The sequence below is a fragment of the Martes martes genome (genome assembly GCF_963455335.1).
Source record: "Martes martes genome assembly, chromosome: 4".
Lineage (NCBI taxonomy): Eukaryota > Metazoa > Chordata > Mammalia > Carnivora > Mustelidae > Martes > Martes martes.
This window is the reverse complement of record NC_137891.1, coordinates 113,933,455-113,952,262: the sequence shown is the minus strand read 5'-3', so window position 1 is coordinate 113,952,262 and position 18,808 is coordinate 113,933,455. Positions and strand designations below refer to the sequence as shown.

At 35.9% G+C, this 18,808-nt stretch overlaps 1 protein-coding gene across 2 annotated transcripts in view; it reads right to left on the bottom strand.

The window, feature by feature from the left end:
* Nucleotides 1-1,926: 1,926 nt before the first annotated feature.
* The window catches only part of EVI5 (ecotropic viral integration site 5), a 199,076-nt gene continuing 182,194 nt past the window's right edge, over nucleotides 1,927-18,808 (bottom strand). For both annotated transcript variants that reach the window (XM_080800425.1, XM_080800426.1), the window contains one exon: nucleotides 1,927-6,186. In XM_080800425.1, the coding sequence (XP_080656551.1) occupies nucleotides 5,875-6,186 (312 nt within the window). In that variant the 3' untranslated portion in view covers nucleotides 1,927-5,874. The remainder of the gene's footprint in view (nucleotides 6,187-18,808) is intronic.

Below are 18,808 nucleotides of genomic sequence, written 5' to 3'. Positions count from 1 at the left end.
GTAGTATTCAAGGAACAACAAGGAAGCCATAGAATTATGTGATTTGTCCAGGTTTCATTAACACAAAGCTTGAGTCCCAGTCTAGTGTTAGCAATCTACATCTAAAAAATTTTATTTCATGGGCACTGTAAATTTTATAACTATTCAGGTTTTAGTTTTTTCTCCCTTCTATCTTTATTTAAGCATACTTAATTAGAAGCTGACTTAAAATTATTAACATGTCTAATTTTTTTTTACCATTTTAACAATTTTTAAGTGTACAATTCAGCAGCATTAAATACATTTGATGTTCTGCAACCATCACCACCAAAGTCCATTTTCAGAACTTTTCATTACCCCAAACAGCAGTTCTGAATCAATTAAACAATAACTCCCCTTTGTCCCACACCCCTCTTCCCTCGTGACAGCTACTCTATTTCTGTCTCTTTGAATTTGCTATGCTAGCTACTTCTTATCAGTGGAACCATATTATGTATTGACCTTATTTTATTTAGCATGTTTTCAAGGTATATCCCCATTGTGGTATGTATTAGAATTTCTTTTTGGGGGCACCTGGGTGGCTCAGTCAGTTAAGCGTCTGCTTTTGGCTCAGGTCATGGTCCCAGGATCGAGCCCCGCCTCAGGGTCCCTGCTCAGCGGGGAGTCTGCTTCTCCCTCTCCCTCTGTCTCTCTCTCAAATGAATAAATAAAATTTTAAAAAAATTCTTTTTTTGTCATTGAGTGATATTCCATGGTATGCATGCCGCATTTTACTTACTCATTCACCTGTTACTAATGGTCATGTTGCTTCTATCCTTTGGCTGTTGTGAATAATGCTATAATGAACACTCGTGTACAAATATCTGTTTGAATCTTTTCTGAGTATATACCGACAAGTGGAATTGCTGGATCACGTGGTAATTCTGTTTAATTATTTTGAGGAACTGCCAAAATTTTTCACAATGGCTGCACCAGTTTACATTCCCAACAATGCATGAGTTCCAATTTTTCCATATCCTTGCCAACACTTTTTTTTTTAAAAATTGCCATCCTAATAAGTGTGACTGGCACCCCATTTTGGTTCAGGTTTTGCTTTTCTTACTTACTACTAGAAAGAGTCAAATTTGCGATCTGTCTGCAATAGATGCATATATTTTTAGCTTTGGCCCTAGGGTGCTCATTGTTTCTTGACCCACTTCTAAATTTATACCACAGATTCTCAACGAGGGGTAATTTCCATTCTCAATCTTCCTTACTGGGGACATTGGCAACAACTGGAGATCTTCTGGGTTGTCACAACTGAAGGAGGGGTGGTACTGGCATCTGGTGGGTAGAAATCACATGTGTTGCTGCACAGCCTTACAATGTGTGGGACAGCCTCCTGCCACAATTTGGTCTCAAATGCCAATAGTGCCAAGGTGGACAGACCCTGGGTTACAACTATCTATTCATATTTCATGTACCTTTATAAAGTGTCTTCAATCCTTTAGGACCAAAGCAGAATATGTAGTGAACTACTGCTTCTGAAGTAAGCAATGTTAACATTGTGATAAAGATGCAGAAAACATAACTTCCTTTTCACAACAGCGTATTCAAATTATATATCTGAATATACTTATTGGCTTCATTGCTAATCATTTCAGTGACCTAAACTATAATGTGAGATAAAACTATCGCTATTAATATTTTCAAAAAGTTAGCATGTTCCTGGAGGAAATAGCAAATCTAGATGTCTTGCCTTTCGTTAAACTGAAAAATGTCATGTACCAGGCTCTCTGTCTGGCACTAATTATACATGGGTGGACCAGGTGGATATGGGCCCTTGTACCCACGGAGCACAAACCTCACTAATAAACATGTGGTGTTAGGCCAAGCATTGTTAATAGTGTTTTGATGCCTCTCCCCTTTTAAGTTGAATAGTTTAAGGAAACAGAAATTCTTATAAAATGAAAAACTTTAATAATTGTTTAAAGCAAAGGCACAAGTAAACATTTCAGGTTATCATACAATGTTACAAAAAGAAATTCCAACAGTAAAATGAAAAACATTATAATCTTGCATCTCTACAGTATACCTAATTTAGTATTCTATCATCTTTCTTTGGAGTGAAAAGACAGGATAGGCAGATCAATGGATGTGCTGTAAAAAGTTGGATTAGAAATAGCATTCACTCCACTTTTAACCAGTAATTTTAATTTCAGGAGAATGAATTAAAGTAAAATTAATTAGTTTAAAAAACTTAGTTTTTTTAATGATGGAGCAGCAATAACCTTCAGGCTAAAGCACACTGTTTTAATAAAGTAAATCACTGATTTCATAAAACATTAGCTGTTGACGTCTCATACTACATGATAAATAAGCTGGCCATGAAAGGGCTTTACTTCAAATGCAATTCATATATTTATTTTACTTTAAATCTGAAAATGATAGTGTATTATGTAAAAGATAAAGGAGAATATGGAACCAATTCATTTCTCATGATGTTAGAAATACTTAAAAAGGTCTAGACCTTGTTTTCAAAGGCACTATCCGGAGAGTAACAGGCTGCACACTCAGAGCTAAGTTTTTGTTTTTGTTTTTGTTTTTTCTTAGGTGAGACTTGACATCTCAATTAGTCATCAAATACTGAGTACCTATATCTATCAATAGAAAGGGCAGAGATTGTGTAATGTGTATCTTTAACCACTTTTTTCAGGGAGAAAAAAATATTTTACCACTGATTCTTAAAAGGCTGTTGAAATATTGGCTTGATCTAAAAGTTCTGTTTCATCACATCAGTGTGATTTCCATTTTATTCAGATCACTCTGTAGCTTCTACTTTTAGCTTTTCAACCTAGATGGCAACACCACCAGGAAGTAACTATCCTAAGAGAGTACTTTTGTGTGTGTGTGTTTGTTATTTATTCACTTATTCCTCCCTGAATATTCTCCAGCTCTAAGTGTTTAACTGAATAACAATTAAATGATACAAAGTAATTGTGTCAGGGATTAAATAAAATCTATCAAGAGGACATTTTCCAATACCTCGTTAAGTCTTAATTTGAATGTCAAATCAGAGCTTAGTATCCTGTTGCATACTAAAAACCAGGAAGATTCTAAACCCTTCTAAGGAGTATTTGAATCAAAGCTCTTGAATGAGATGATTGTTGTTTCTAGTTTTCCCATTTCCCAAATTACAAGAACATCAATGGGTTATGGTTCAGTTACCATGATTCTTTTAACACCTAATTCCTAACCAGAAAATAGTACTTAGGAAATTCTCTAAGAATATCTTTCAGATTTAGAATTCAAACATGATTCTAGAAAGATGTTCTTATTTTAAGTCAAATTATAATATCGGCTCATTGACGCATACCCTAAAGGCCAACGTGCCTGCTTGAGAGAGCAGTGCTGGGATTCTGGAATTCTTCCCCTTCTTTCTCCATTTCCAAAGGTAGAGATGTCCTTCTGAATTTGTCTTTGGCATCAAAGACTTCATGATATAAAACAGCTGGAACATTTTCCATTTAGGATAGTTACGAGTTTAAGATCCACTAGCAAATTTCAGTCTTCAAAACCATTAGTTCAACACCAGAAGCAAATAGTTTGATCTTCTACTGAGACAAACTTAAGACGCAAACCTGCATTTTAGAGGGTCTGCAGACTTTTTCTCTAAAGTGCCAGACAGTAGATATTTGGGGCTGTTTGTGCCCTACGGTCTCTGTTGTAACTACTCAACTCTGCCATGGTACACGAAAGCAGCCACAGACAGTATGTATATGAATAAGCATGGGTAAGCTCCAAGAACATTTTATTTATCAATACTGAATTTCATATGATTTTCATGTGATACGAAATGCTATTTTGATTCCCCCTACACAACTATCTATAAATATTAAAAACTACTCTTAGCTTGTGGGTCATGTAAAAACAAGAAGCTGGCTAGAATAGCCTCATGGCCTGTAGTTGCTGATCCTTGGTCTAGATCACTAGATTTCTTATTGTGGGGGTGAAAGCAATGTGGCCATGACTCATCTCATTTTACCTGGGCATCAACAGCCCCTAGGCTGACAGTAATGAACCCCAAAAGAGAATTCTAAAAGCACCAGACAATTCTAGTAGACAATTCCAGTAGAGCTGTGCAGAGTTTATGAGTGTTGATACATCTATACACAGATACTGATCTATATATATTCAGGAAACACATTTAAATCACATTAATTGAAGAAAAGCAGAGAATTGAGAAATTCATTAGCTGAACCTTTTCAGCTTGGTGTCAGAGAGATCTTGAGTAAAATTTTGGCTCTGCTACTTACTAAACTTGTAACCACAGGTAAATTACTTAACCACTACAATTTGACCTGGTGATATGGACACAACAGGCATCTGGTCAATCTTGTTTCTCAAGCAAATAGCTACAAAGGGCTTGCTGGAAAAGCCTAATCTATCACGTACCATAAAGCCTGACCTCGGGCTTTAGACAAAAAACGATTTTGTCTCTTCTACTCCACTCTGTCATGTAAATTATTTTTCTGCATGCAACATATTGTGCAAAATTGTACCTCCATATATACTGAATTCTACTTTCCTCTTATCCTTGAAGGCTATTTTTTCACAGGCTGCTGATGAAAATGGAAGTGGAAAGGATCCAGTCAACACACTCCTAATATCTTTACGTCATCTCAGTGTAATTTGGTGTTTCCACCAATTTATCAATGACAGGCATTCAGGTTTCGAGGGAAAAAGGAAGAACTGGTAGGAAAGAATTCTTATGGCTTTATCTATGGATTAACTAGAGAAGCTGAAGATAATGTTCATAGATTATTCGCAGGTATAGTTTTTGTGTATCTTGGACCTCAGTCCATTGCTTAAATTACATTAAGTAGATATTAGCACTAAGTAATATGTGCTATAACCTCTTTAATCATGAAAAATTTATTGTTTTATACACATGAAGCAAAATATGTCACCAATAGTGTTTTGAAGAAGCATTAGTTCACTCATGAATCTGCTAGTGTTGAATGCCAAGCAAAATACTAAAGCTATTAAAATATTAGTGTTTGGTTTTATTTTCAATTTTCTTTTGACCTAGTATTTACAGAAGTCCTGTTAGAATGCTGAAGGCAGTCATTTGCAACATGTACATTCTCCATATAAAATGATTTTCAATGTGGGTGATGTAGATTTATAAATATGTACAAAACCCCCAATTTATCTGTAGTTCACCTACTACTCTGACTAGTAGGCAATACATGGAAGCATCATATGCACATCAAAATTAGAAATTAAAACACAACTTAAAACTCTCAAGACAGATGACTGTTCACTTGTGTTTGTAAAATTATATGGGGGGAAAAAAGCTTTGTATTTGGGAGCTTTCAGCGGCCCACTACTAAAGCAGTAATTTTAACTGAAAAACAAAAAACAAAAAAAACCCAAAAACCCAGAAACACTCCCCCAACACAAAAACCCAAGATAAATTAGATGTATATCCTGGTCAAATGTTTGTAGACACCTGCCCTGAAAACAAATTGATAAATATGCAATTTGTTAAATGAGCATGAAATATTGCACCAGAGCAGTTTTGTCTGAAGAAAATTCAATTTTCCATAGTCCTGAACTTCAAAATGCTTCCCACATATAAATTGCATTTTCTAAATAAGAAACATTAATATTCAGTAATACTGTTAGAACCTTATTTTTCCCATTAACCATATACCAGTCTATTTTATGGCAATGGTAGTCAGTGGTGAAGATTTGGCAAAGATAAAAAGGGAGATAAGACTGTAAAATATATATATATATATATATATATGTATATACATATGTACATATGAAACAAGTATGTTCCCAAAACCCTTAATCATATGATAACTGATCCCTTAAAAAACCCCACAGTCTAGGTCACAGTGATGGTCAGACAGTGGTTGAGTATGACTCTCTTCTTGGGGGCTGCTCCTTTCGAGCCACTTGGTTGCTGTCTCTGGTCTCCAACGCACTGTCTTCTGTTTCGCTTTCACTACCATCTGCCACAGCAGGGTCCAAAGACATCGGGCCAGACTTTCTGTGCAAAGGAAAACCAATGCCACTTTCCCGCAAGGAATCATCCATAAAATCTTCATCAGAGGAATGGAATGATTCATCATCTCCTATTAAATGGTTGACAATGTGGATTCCATCAAAAGGAGGCTGGCCTGAGAAGACCCTCTGGCCTTTTAGGCACCTGAGCTGTCAAAACAAAACCCATGTTAATATATTCAACTAGGGGAAACACACACACCAAGAAAGCAAACATTTCATGTTTAAAAAAGAAGATAACTTACCTTTTATTTTTTTTTTGCCATTTGTAGATAAAATAGTAACTACCAATTTTTATACTCCTCCTATGTGTTATGTAATGGACACATAACTTGTTATTTTTTTTTTAAAGATTTTATTTATTTATTTGACACAGAGAGAGAGAGAGATCACAAGTAGGCAGAGAGGCAGGCAGAGAGAGAGGAGGAAGCGGGCTCCCCGCTGAGTAGAGAGCCTGATGTGGGGTTCGATCCCAAGACCTTGAGATCATGACCTGAGCTGAAGGCAGAGGCTTAACCCACTGAGCCACCCAGGCACCCCAGTAACTTGTTATTTTAACTGAATTATCACAACAGTCCTACGTGGTAGATTTTATCATCTTCATTAGAGATTAGAAAATGGAAACTCAGGTAGAGGTACTACTGTGGACACATACGTAATAGCAAAATTTAGATTCAAACTGAACCTTCATTATATTACAGATGATATAATGAACTCCATGCACCCATCATCTAATGTCAACAATTAACATCATGGACAATCTTATTACATTATACCTCTCCTATCTCTGGATTACTTTGAGGTAAATCCCAGACATTCTATCAGTTTACCTGTAAATACTTCAGCATGCATTTCTAGAAGATGTGGACTTTAAGACCATACTCTGAACTATCACACACACTGTCTCAAGAGCATGTCCCCATAATAATAAAAATCAGTTACAAATAATGAAAATTTGCTATGAATCTCCACCCTATTATAATATCCCAAAGACCACCAAACCACTATCACTCACTCACTCACTCAGGGCAGGAATGCTTCTTTCTACTAATGAGATCTCTCTCTGCAAGGAAGGAATGCCAGTAGTATATAATTTTGCCTTCTCTCCCCTACTCCTCCCCAGGGAGAAGGAGCAACTTCCCTAATGAGGGAATAGGGGAGAGGAATGGCATGTATTGCTCAGCTATTTCTCTTCTCTTTCTACCTTTCAGAACGAGGTTTTGGCTATCCCCAGAGCTTTCCATGGCCACACCTTCATGGGGACATCATATGCTCCCTGTTACTGGCTGGGCAAGTCTGACTAATTCTAGAGTTCAGCAATGAAAAACCCATTGTTGTCACAAATCTAAACCACATTCTCCAAAACCAGCCTTTTCAGGATTAAAGGTGACTTCTTTCTATCATCTCCCACTTCTTTGCCCCAGTTACCTTAAACTCCCAAACCCACTGCCATGGATACAACCACTTCTACTACTATAGAATTGAGACATCAGCCCTGCCGTCCTCAAGAGCTTATGTCTTAAATAGGAAATCTAATTTTGATATTGTCACTTGTTTAATTTCTCCCATACACCATGAATTTTCTCCCACACACCATGAATTTTCTCCCACAATAGAGCAGAAGAGCTAAAAACAAAACCACCAAAACAATAACTGAAAAAACTAATTACCAAAATCTACCTTCACTTGCAAGAATTTGGCTGAAAGAGATCCCATGCCTCCTACCCTTATCATTACTATTACCCTTCAACTTTGTTTCTCAGGGACAAACTCCTGGTCACTCACTATCTTTCAAATCTTAAGATAAAGCCTGTGTGAAATATTCAGGAAATATTACATATACTTTCAAAACTAACGGTTCTGAAAGTAAAGACATTACAGCCTTGCCATACACCTGCCAGCTATCCTGACAGACTTCCAGGAAGAGGTGAAGAAATGTCAGCACTTCCCTGCTGGTGTGTGAACAACGGGAAACAAGAAGGATGCTGAGACTTTGAACAGTGATGTCTGCCTCAGGCCAACCTTCAATCCTGAAGAAATCCCTATGCCCTAGGCGGAGAGAACAAAATTACAATGATGTGCAATGTAATTTAAGTAACACTGTCTCCCTTGGCAGGGCAGAAAGTATCTAAACTCGAGGGTGAATTTTTAGGGAAAGGGCTCAGAGCACCACAAGGACCTCCCCATAGCTGTGATACCCATAGCAATACTACAACTGCCACGTTCTGATGCAACATCCTATCACCACATTGCAACACACGATTTAGTGCTCCAAGTGTTAGATTAAGTCAGTTAATCTCTTCCTTTCTTTTCTTCCCAAACCCTTTTGAAGAAATAATACAGAACATGTGTCTTCCTTTTCCCTGGCTGTTACCAAAGGAGTACAGCAGGGGAACCACAACTTCCCAATTATTTGGAAAGCTGTAGCTCTAACAAATTTTACTGCAGCTAAAAAACTGCAGCCTCTTTTATCAGATGTCATAAGAGACCTCAAATATTAAATAAAACTAATTCTAGATGAAGGGGTCATTTCCTCAATGTCAAAGGGGATGCAACTAGATTTTCTTTATATTTGAAAACTGCTAATAAAGAATAGCAAAAAAGGAATTTTGGAGAAGAAAAAGGTGAAGGTAAGGGATTCTCTGGTAAAACTGAAGCTGCCCCTTAGTTACCTCTTAGACCTAAAAGTGTGCACACTGATTCTGAGGGGAGGGAGGCCTGTGTATGTCCTGAAAACGGACATCTGCTCACTGAGTTCTCATCACGTGGTCTAGAAGGGGCTGAACTTCAGGTGAGGATGTCCTGGGGGACTCCTCATCCTGTGGAGAGAGGTTTGGCTAGAGGACGGCCAGAGCTGGGGCTTCTAATGTATAGTCTTGGGTGTCTGGATCTGAGAGCTGTACTACTGATCCTATTACTAGACTTTTAGAAGCTAATTATATTTATTTTTTTTGAAGCTAATTATATTTAAACAACAAAAACCAGACAATTTTCTCAACCTACACCCCCCAAAAAGACTTCCATGGATATTATTGTTGGTAGCGCACTTAGATTAGCATATCTCAAAATATGGTCCACTAATTATCTCTATCAGGATAACCAAAGATGATTATTAAAAATTCAGAATCCATACCCCGATCTAAGGCATCAAAATCTGGAGAGCGAAACATAGGCTGAAGTTTATTTATTAATTGTTTAAATAATCTCCACACTCAACGTGGGGCTCAAACTCACAACCCTGAGATCAAGACTGACAGGCTCCACTGACTGAGCCTGCCAGGCGCCCCGAGAGTGAAACAATTTTACAAGCATCTGAGGAGATCATGATACCTCACAGTTGTTGTGGTAGATCTTCTGTCCAAACCAAATGAGGCTGAGTCAAAAAGGAGTTGATTTACGTGAAATGGAACTCTTATTCACAGTAAAAGTGCTCCTGAACAGGGAACAACTGCCTGTGTATCTGGTATACAGAAATGGATACCACCGTTCAGTAGTACAAGCAAGCTGTTCAGACCCAAATCCACTACCTGATGGTTGAAACATAGAGCAGTCTGTTTAAATGCCTTTTCCTGAAACCTTCTCCTGGCATAGGGTAGGATCCAGGAATACGTATGTTCAAAAGACCTGAATAATTCTGATGTGCATCCCAGAGTAAGGACCACTACTACAGGCAACATTTTGTCTGTTTGTTCGGCTTTGTTTGGTGTCTCCTATGAATCAATCATAAGATCAGGAATCTGACAAAAGCTACTGACACTCTTTCTTGAAAAGTACATATATGTATTTTAGCATACCCTTCTGCAGCCCCTTGTCTTTTCTAAGTTTTGGTTAAAGACTGTTAGAACATCTTTATAAAGCAACAACAAAACAACTAAACTTTGTGAAATGCCAGTAACACACTCCTATCATGAAAAAGATTTAAAAGGTATTATTTTTCTAGGTGAAATGAGACATAGGTTTTAAAGGCACTGAATGTGACTGGAAATACTTTTGAGATTCACCAAGGATTAGAATTTTAAGCAAAGGGACTCTTCTCTCGTGGGATCTTGGGATTTCCCCAAAGAAGGGTCTCAGTTGAACATAGTCAACAAACTCTATCCAGACATTCAGAACTTCCTGTTAGCTTTTTAAGTTCTCCAGGCCTAATGTTTGAGCAGGGAGTCGGGTATTTGAAAAAATCATCTAAAAGATGCTGGGGGTGGGGGTGGGGGGAAGGCAACTAGGAGGAAACAGACTACTGGTGAAAAAAGAAAACTCTTTAAAAAGCATTTATTTCCTCTGCATCCATGTAAAACAAAAAACAAAACCAAAAAACCCAGGACACTCTACAAGAGGTTTCAGACATAAATTTCTCTGACCTGAAAGACATGTGCTTTGAAATTTGAAAAAGCCTATCAAGTATCCATCACAATGGATAAAAGTAGACTTATACAATGGTACCTCATAATGAAATTTTAGGACACTGGGAACAAGAAAAGATAAAGCATCCAGCCAAAACAAAATATTTTATATAAAAGATTAAGAATCACAATGATAGGGACACCTGGGTGGCTCAGTTGGTTAAGCCTGCCTTCGGCTCAGGTCATGATCCTGGCGTCCTGGGATGAGTCCCACATCGGGCTCCCTGCTCAGCAGAGAGTCTCCTTCTCCCTCTCTGCTGCTCCCCCTGCTTGTGCTCTCTCTGGCTCTATCGCAAATAAATAAAAAAAATTAAAAAAAAAAAGGAATCACAATGATATCAGACTTCTCAACTGTAAACAGAATAGAGCAAGGCCTTCAAAAATTCTGAGGAAAAATTTCCAACATACATTTAAAAAATTGAAATTATCTTAAAAGACACTTTAAATACATGGGATAATTTATGGATTCCCATGTTGTCATCATCTAGCTATCTGGAAGCAAATGAAAAAGGATTTTTATTTTTATGGTTTTTTTCTCTTGATAAGTATGATCACATTTATTTTCAATAGCTTATATTCTGCCACCAGGAATATGTGAGCATGCCTATTATATCCAGCCTTGGCCAGCATGACCATTACATATTTTTCTCCATCATAATTTGCACTATTATTGTAATTTTGTTTCTTTGATTACTGCTGAGATGGTTGAGATTTTCTTTGGTTTTCTTTTTTTCCAGTATAGTTAACATATAGTTTCGGGTGTACAATATGGTGATTCAACACTTCCATACATTACCCACTGCTCGTCACAAGTGCCCTCCTTAATTCCCATCACTTATTTTACCCATCCACACCACCCCCCCCCCAAGTAATCATCAGTTTTTTCTCTGTAATTAAGAGTCTGTTTCTTGGCTTGTTCTCTCTCTCGAAATACAGTTTTTAAATAACATTAGCTTATTAAACTAGATGTTTTAGAAAAATATAATACATAATCTTATTCTGTACTTCAGATTATATTATTCTCAAACATGAATATATAAAATAGTAAAAACAAGCTTATTGTATGATAAAATGTTTCCTTCTAATGAGTGCCTTCTAGTTCTATAACATTTAAAATTTAGATATTAAGTTGATTTGCCATTTTCCAAATATCAGTTAAAAGACCCACAAACTACCACAGAGATGATCTCACAGACTATTCAACTCAGTAGGTCACTCTGGAGTCCTTACTTTGGGGAGAATGTTGATGTTAACAGCACCCTTTGACTCCCTAATTCTCTAGACCAATAATTAATAAATTGTGTTACATACAAGAATCTCCTGGGATTGTTTTAAAAATATATAGACTCTTGGGCTCTCCTCTCAGACACCTGGATCCATCAGGCAGGACTCAGGAATCAGAGCCTTCTCTTCTCCTTCTCCTATCAAATGTCAACCTTCAAATTCAAACTTAGTATTCTGAGGATCAGCTTCATATTCAGGTGACAAACTATACCTTTTGAAGGATAACATGCCTAACCTTGGGAGTATAGTTCTAGCTTTAAAACCCTTGATAGAAAAACGATTTCTTTTCTTTTCTTTCTTCTTCTTCTTCTTCTTCTTCTTCTTCTTCTTCTTCTTCTTCTTCTTCTTTTTAAAGATATATTTATTTATCTTATAGGAAGGGGGAGAAAAGAGGGAGAGGGAGAGAGAAACTCAAACAGACTCTGTGTTGAGCCCAATGCAGGGCTCAATCTCAAGACCCTGAGATCGGGACCCAGTCAAAGCCAAGAGCAGGTTGCTTAACCAACTATGCCACCCAGGTGCCTGTAAGTAGCCTGATATTAAAGAGTCTATTCTGTATGGTTCCATGTAAATAGTTTTAAAAAACAGTTTAAAAACAAGCAAAAAAAGGAGAAAAATTTGGAGCTCAGTGATAGATAACACAAAGTTCATTAAACTTATTCTCCCTGCATTTGTGAACATTTGAAAATTTCCATAATAAAAAACATGTACATTAAAAAAATAAGGTCATCAATAAAATCTCTCAAAAATACTTCCAAATTCATGTGTAGCTGACCATTCTGATAAGGAGTTAGACTCACCATAACAAAACCTCCAAATAATCCAATGGAAAAAAAACCCCAAAAGATAACTGCTTCCTTTACATTTGAAAGTATTTCTTTTTTGTTTTCTGGTATTATTTTGATATTAATTTAATATTGTATTGATTGACACACAAATATATTGGAGTGTATTATTTATAGATAAGTTTTTTCCAATTTATAATGAATTCTTAAAATCAGCATTGTCTGGATGGCTGCTCTACATATATTCTACCACTTCCGTTAGCCTCTGACGATGGTGACTGTTTCTTAATCATTTTTGTATCCTAGAACTCAGCACTCTGACTGGACAAGAGTGGGCACGTAAGAAATATAGATGAACTACAATGAAAAGATAACAGGATTCTTGAGAAAGCCCTCTGGTACTTATTATTCATTTCAGAGGGGAGTGCTAATATACGAGACGCCAATAATGTACTGTTTCTTACCTGATATGGACTGCTTCATCATGTTATGCATGAAGAGACAGAGTAAAGAAATAAAAACATACAGAATTTGTTTAAATAATACTTAAGATATGCTGACATACTCATTATAGCTTAAAAAGCTAATAAAATCTTAACCTCTCATGAGCTTCAAAGAGATTGGATTTTAAGATTTCTCTGCATGTATTCAACAATGCTGACCCAAAGAAAGTATTTAGTAATTAGAAAAAGAAAGTATTAAGATATTATACAACTTATAAAGAATATAGCACAAGAGGCAGTATAGCTAATAAGAAAACAGGAAACTGTCATGTTCATAGTCTGATGAACGTAGGTTTTGACAGGAAATAGCAGAGTTTCTAACTGCATGATAGTAAAAATCCAAACACTAAAAACTAGTATTAAAACCTATTACAGCTATTTCACATAAAAATTATCAGTAAAATTTGAAAGCAGGGAGAAGAATCTGCAGGAATGAATGTTCTGAAGGCCCAAAGGACTTTATAATCATTAAAGATACACAAGTATTTAAAAAATTGTTCATTAGTCTACTTCATGAGCTAAACCTCTAGAGGTTAAGACAGAAGTTTCTTTTGTAAAACGGGGAAATGTTATAGCACTAGAGATTTGTAGCCTTTAAATATAATTTCCTAATAAATAATAGAGAAATCTGTGCTGAGAAATTTGATCCGGGCCAGTGTCCATGTGGAGAGAGTGTACATGTTCTCTATGTGTTTGCTTTCTTCCAGTAAATTATAAACACTGGGAACTTGAAAAGGTTTGGGTTGATTTTTGCATTTGATTTTAAAGAGACACAACAGGTTATCCTTCCTCAATTTTAATGTGTAGGGGTAATAAAATTAATAATAAACCTTTGTAATTATATGAGGTTTTATAGTTAAAAGTGCTTCCATGCATATTATTTCAAGTAGTTAAAAAAATTCCCCCCCATGTGTGACTGGAGGCTGAATTGTACAGACAACTACCACTTTCTGAGATTCAAAAGAATAAGAAGCGCTGCCACTGAATATTCTGAAAGACAATCAGTCCACAACAAAGTGGAAAAAAGTCATCCACACACCAAAAAAACCCCTAACCAAATGAACTTTGATCACTACTAGACAGGGTTTAAACCATTTAAGTGAGTCATGTGATACCAAGTGAACTGCAAAACAGATGCAGTAAGTTTCCAAGACTGAGTCATATCAGATTATAAAAGCTTCTATTTGTACGTTTGGGTTTATATAATCAATCTTTGTAAAACACTGAACTATCATTGTTAAAGCAACATGTCTGTAAGTGATGTATAAGATATACAATTTTAAATAACATTAACCTTTACATGAGAAGATGGACACAAAGTTCAATAATCACAAAGATTTGTATTTCTATGTTCTAGGGGCTTTGCTTTCTTTCTCCAAAGTATAATTGGTAATTTTGATAAAATCCTTACATAATAGTTTTAATAGATTTTTCAGTTTGTGAAATGTAAATGTTTGTAAATGTAAAAGGGAAATGATGTGCTAAATTCTCAATTAACAGCTTCTTTCAAAAATGAATCGTACACATGACAAAGATTAAAACTAGCCATAAGCACCCAAACCAAAAGATTTCCAGTGAATCAAAACAGGAAACCAATAAAAGCAATCAATTGGAGGTCATGACTTTTCGATCATTGTATTATATAGACAGGAGCAAAAATTCAGACCTAGAATACTCAAGAGTAGATTAAGTTGAAAAGTTTAAGAATTTTTTTTTGAAATAATACAAAACAGACAATGTTGGAAATGGTTCTGGCTTTAAGCTAAGTACATTATTTTTAAAAACCAGATAAAGCATTTAAATTTTAAAAACATACAGATTGTAAAAACATGTATAAAATGGAATAGTTAAAACGCATGCTTTTAGAAGCAAAGAAAAAATATGTACCCACAATAAGAAGTGAAATAGGTAGAAAGAAAAGTCTGGCACTGAAGAAATTTATACTGTGTATTTGTTACCAGAGAAGGAAAGAGGGGGAAGAAGTAAGTCATTTACAAAGAACTCTAAGTCTTTCTATAGCGTATACTTAGATTTATCCAGCATACTACGGCAAACAAAATGAAACTGCATTGTACTCTTCCTGGCAGCTGACACATCTTGATAAAATTGAAACCATTAACATTATTTAGAAGGTACTCTAATGTCAATGGTGATGAGGTTAGGAATATGTGAGCTTCTATGTAAATTTATGACCAATTACAGGAAATAAATCACTTCACACTTGTTTCACTCTGTACTTTTAAAGCTACATCAAAGTACATTTCATTTGATTTAACCTTCAGCTGAAGCACTGAAAAAATTCAAATGTTTAGCAAAACATCCTCGTCAAAACAAAGTACTTCTTTTCTATCTGGACTGAATCGTTAAGAGGAATCATTCATCTCTAAAGCTAAGTCATGGGTTTTATCAGTCTAATTACCCAAATTTTAATCATTTATCTGATAAGGGACTTATATCTAAAATATATAAATAACTTCTACAAATCAATTACCCAATTACAAAGTGGACAAAGGATCTGGGTAAATATTTCTCTAAAGAAGATACAGATGGCTAATAAGCATATGACAAGATGCCCAAAATGATTAGCCACCAGAAAAACACAAATCAAAACCAAAATGAGATGACCTTCATAGTTACTAGAGTTGGCTGTCACAAAAAGGAGAGATAATATCAACTATTGGCAAGCACGTGGAGAAACTGGAACCCTCATACACAGCTGGTAGAAATGTAAAATGGTACAGTTCCTTTAGAAAACAGTATATGGCAGTTCTTCAAACGATTAAACATACAAGTGACAATATGACCCAGCAATTCCACTAGTAAGTAACATTCAAGACAAATGAAAACATATGGTCACAATGAAATTTGTACATAAATGCTCACATCAGCATTATCTATAAGAGTCAAGAGGTGAAAACAACCCAAATGTCCATCAACCAATAAATGGATAAATACAATGTGGTATATCCATTTGATGGAATATTATCAGGCAATAAAAAGGAATGAAGTACTGATACATGCTACAAATGCATGAACCTTGAAAACATGCTAATAAAGAAACCAGTCACAGATGACCACATATTGTATAATTCCATTTACACAAAATGTCCAGAATCAGGAAATCTGTAGAGGCAGAAAGTAGATTAGTGGTTGCCTAGGGCTGTGGGAAGGGAGCTTGTGGGAAATGAGGAATGACTGCTAATGGAATGATAAAAACATTCTAAAATTGTGGTAATGGCTGCACAACTCCGTGAATATACTAAAAACCACTGAACTGTACACTTAAAATGGGTGAATTGTATTATATGTGAATTATTTCTCAAACCTGTTTTAAATATATAGATGTATATAAATCAGATAGCCATTTGGTGGGTATATTTCCAATGGAGATACTGCCACATTGAAATTAAATAATTTCCTATTCAGGAAATGTAGAAAATTTAATTGATTTTAAAAAGTTCATCAACAATGAGAATCTTCAACATCCAATTTTTTCCTCAACAACAAAAAAAGAAGTGGTGGCTACCTTCTCCAGCTTCATTTTAATAGGCAGAAAATATTTGCAGTAAAAAGTTTAATGCTTTAGACAGAAGTATTAAGTAAAATGAGATTAATGCATTTGTAGCATTCAGTTTTTTCCAGAAACTAATTTTAAAAATACGTAATATACATATATAGCCACAGACCTACACTCTTTTGTCACTGAACACAAAATGAAGTATCAAACAGAAAAGGTTAGTATCCCTTTCTTCCTCATTCTGAGGTGCTCATAGGCTGCTTAGTTAAGATTGGGCATTTGTAAACCACATGACCTCATGAATGCTATCTTATCATATCACAGGTTCCTCAGACTGACCACAACAACTTAAATCAGACAGGCAGCAAAGTAGCACAAAGTCTTTGACACATATTATTGGTATGACATTTTAGCTGTCCAGTTCGTGGGGAGTGAAAATCTGATTATCTCAAGTCCAACTGCATCTGTGAGATAGGGTCCATAAAAAGCACATGATTTACTGCACTAAAAACTTCCAACCACAGTTTAAAATTTTTAGTTTCTGTAAATCTGAGGGAGCTAGTTCATCTTTTATCAATGCTCCTTTTGTTGACACTTAGTACGTTTGTAGAACACATTTACAAATGTTCCTAGTTTGAAAAACTGTCAATACTATGTCACGGTTTCTTTTAAAAACAAGCATTTTAAAACTGAATTACTGGATGCAAAAGAAAATAAGGTTTTAAAAATGACTAGCTACATTTCAAGATCATGACATAGCTGAAGAAACTGGACTTTTAGATTTAAGAATATATAGAACTAAAAAAATAGGTGTGAAGTATTGGGTAGCTTGGGTAACAGGAAGAGAGTATCTAAATTAAACGGAAAAGACTCAAATTGGCTCTCAAATGCTTTGTTTGGGCCAAGGTCTTAAAGAGAACACAATTCCAAACATAATCAGGGAAGAAGACTCTGTTTTATGGATTTCCTCTTGTTTGATGTAAGAAAGCTTTATTCTCAGCCATCAAATCAATCTCTCTGAATGCTGTTTTCAGAACCACACATGACAAACTGATCAGGCTAAGTCTCTGGTTTCAGAAGTGCCCCTCTCTACTGATTTCCCTGTTATTTTTATAGCTGCTGCTTCTCTCTCTCCTGAGCTCTTTACTTGCCTCCAAACGTTTGTATATGATGCCCTCTCTGCCTAAACGCTCTTCTACTCTCCTCTTCCTGGCTATCTTCTACTCCTCCTTTGACACAGTTTAGGTAGCCCCACACCCAGAGACTTTTGGACGAATTTCTCATGGTTCTACCACAGTGCTGTCCATATAGACTATTCTCCCTACCAGTCTGAATTCCTTCACAAGTGGGACTATGACTTCTAGATAACCAGCGCAGGACTGGGATGGAACACACTTTAAAGATTACTTAGCATGACTGCTTTAGGATGCAGTAAATGAGGCAAGGCCTGAAGCATGTGTGGGAGCTAAATGATGTCTAAATGCTCACTGACTGAGTGACTATATGAAGTAAACTGGCATCCTAAGGGCACACAGTTAACCAGTGATAGAACCAGGCCTAGAATCCAGGTCTCCTGACTCTAAGCCCAGTGTTCCAAAACTGATAGTTCTCAACCATGTGCAGTAAGTTCCTTTCGGAGAACAAAGACACAAAATTCAGAAACAAAACTAAACATCAAATTAAAAAACAAACAAAAATCCAGAACTGTTATTAAGAATTTGATAAATTGCACATATATCTATAATTTTTCCTCTCTTCTCCCTTTTATGGATGTGTTTAGAAATACTGGCATGATAATGAAAGGAGAAAGTAAGAGTTAGATGGAGAGTAGGGATAATTAATTAAATTTTTTTTTAAAGTAGGCTTCCCGACCAATGTGGAGCCCAACACATGGCTTGAACTCATGACCCTGAGATTAATACCTGAGCTGAGATCAAGAGTTGGGAGCTTAACCAACTGAGCCATCCAGGAGCCCCAGGATAATCAGCTTTTAAACAAATGAAACATTTTAAAAATGAGTACACAAGTCTTAAAACCTGAGTATCTGAGTAAGTTCACTGGATTTTCAGACTCTAGCTCATTTGGTTGCCCAAATCAGGCTGAATGAAATCTTTAAGCATAACCTATTAGTTTCACTTAAATGTTAACAAGTACTTCTAATACTATAGTCACATTAAAATCTTACTGGTATCATACATACTGATGAAATGGTTTCTTTAAAAAAATTATATGGTTTATTTTGTGCAGTATAAGTCAACAGTTAACCATGTAATTCACTGTAGG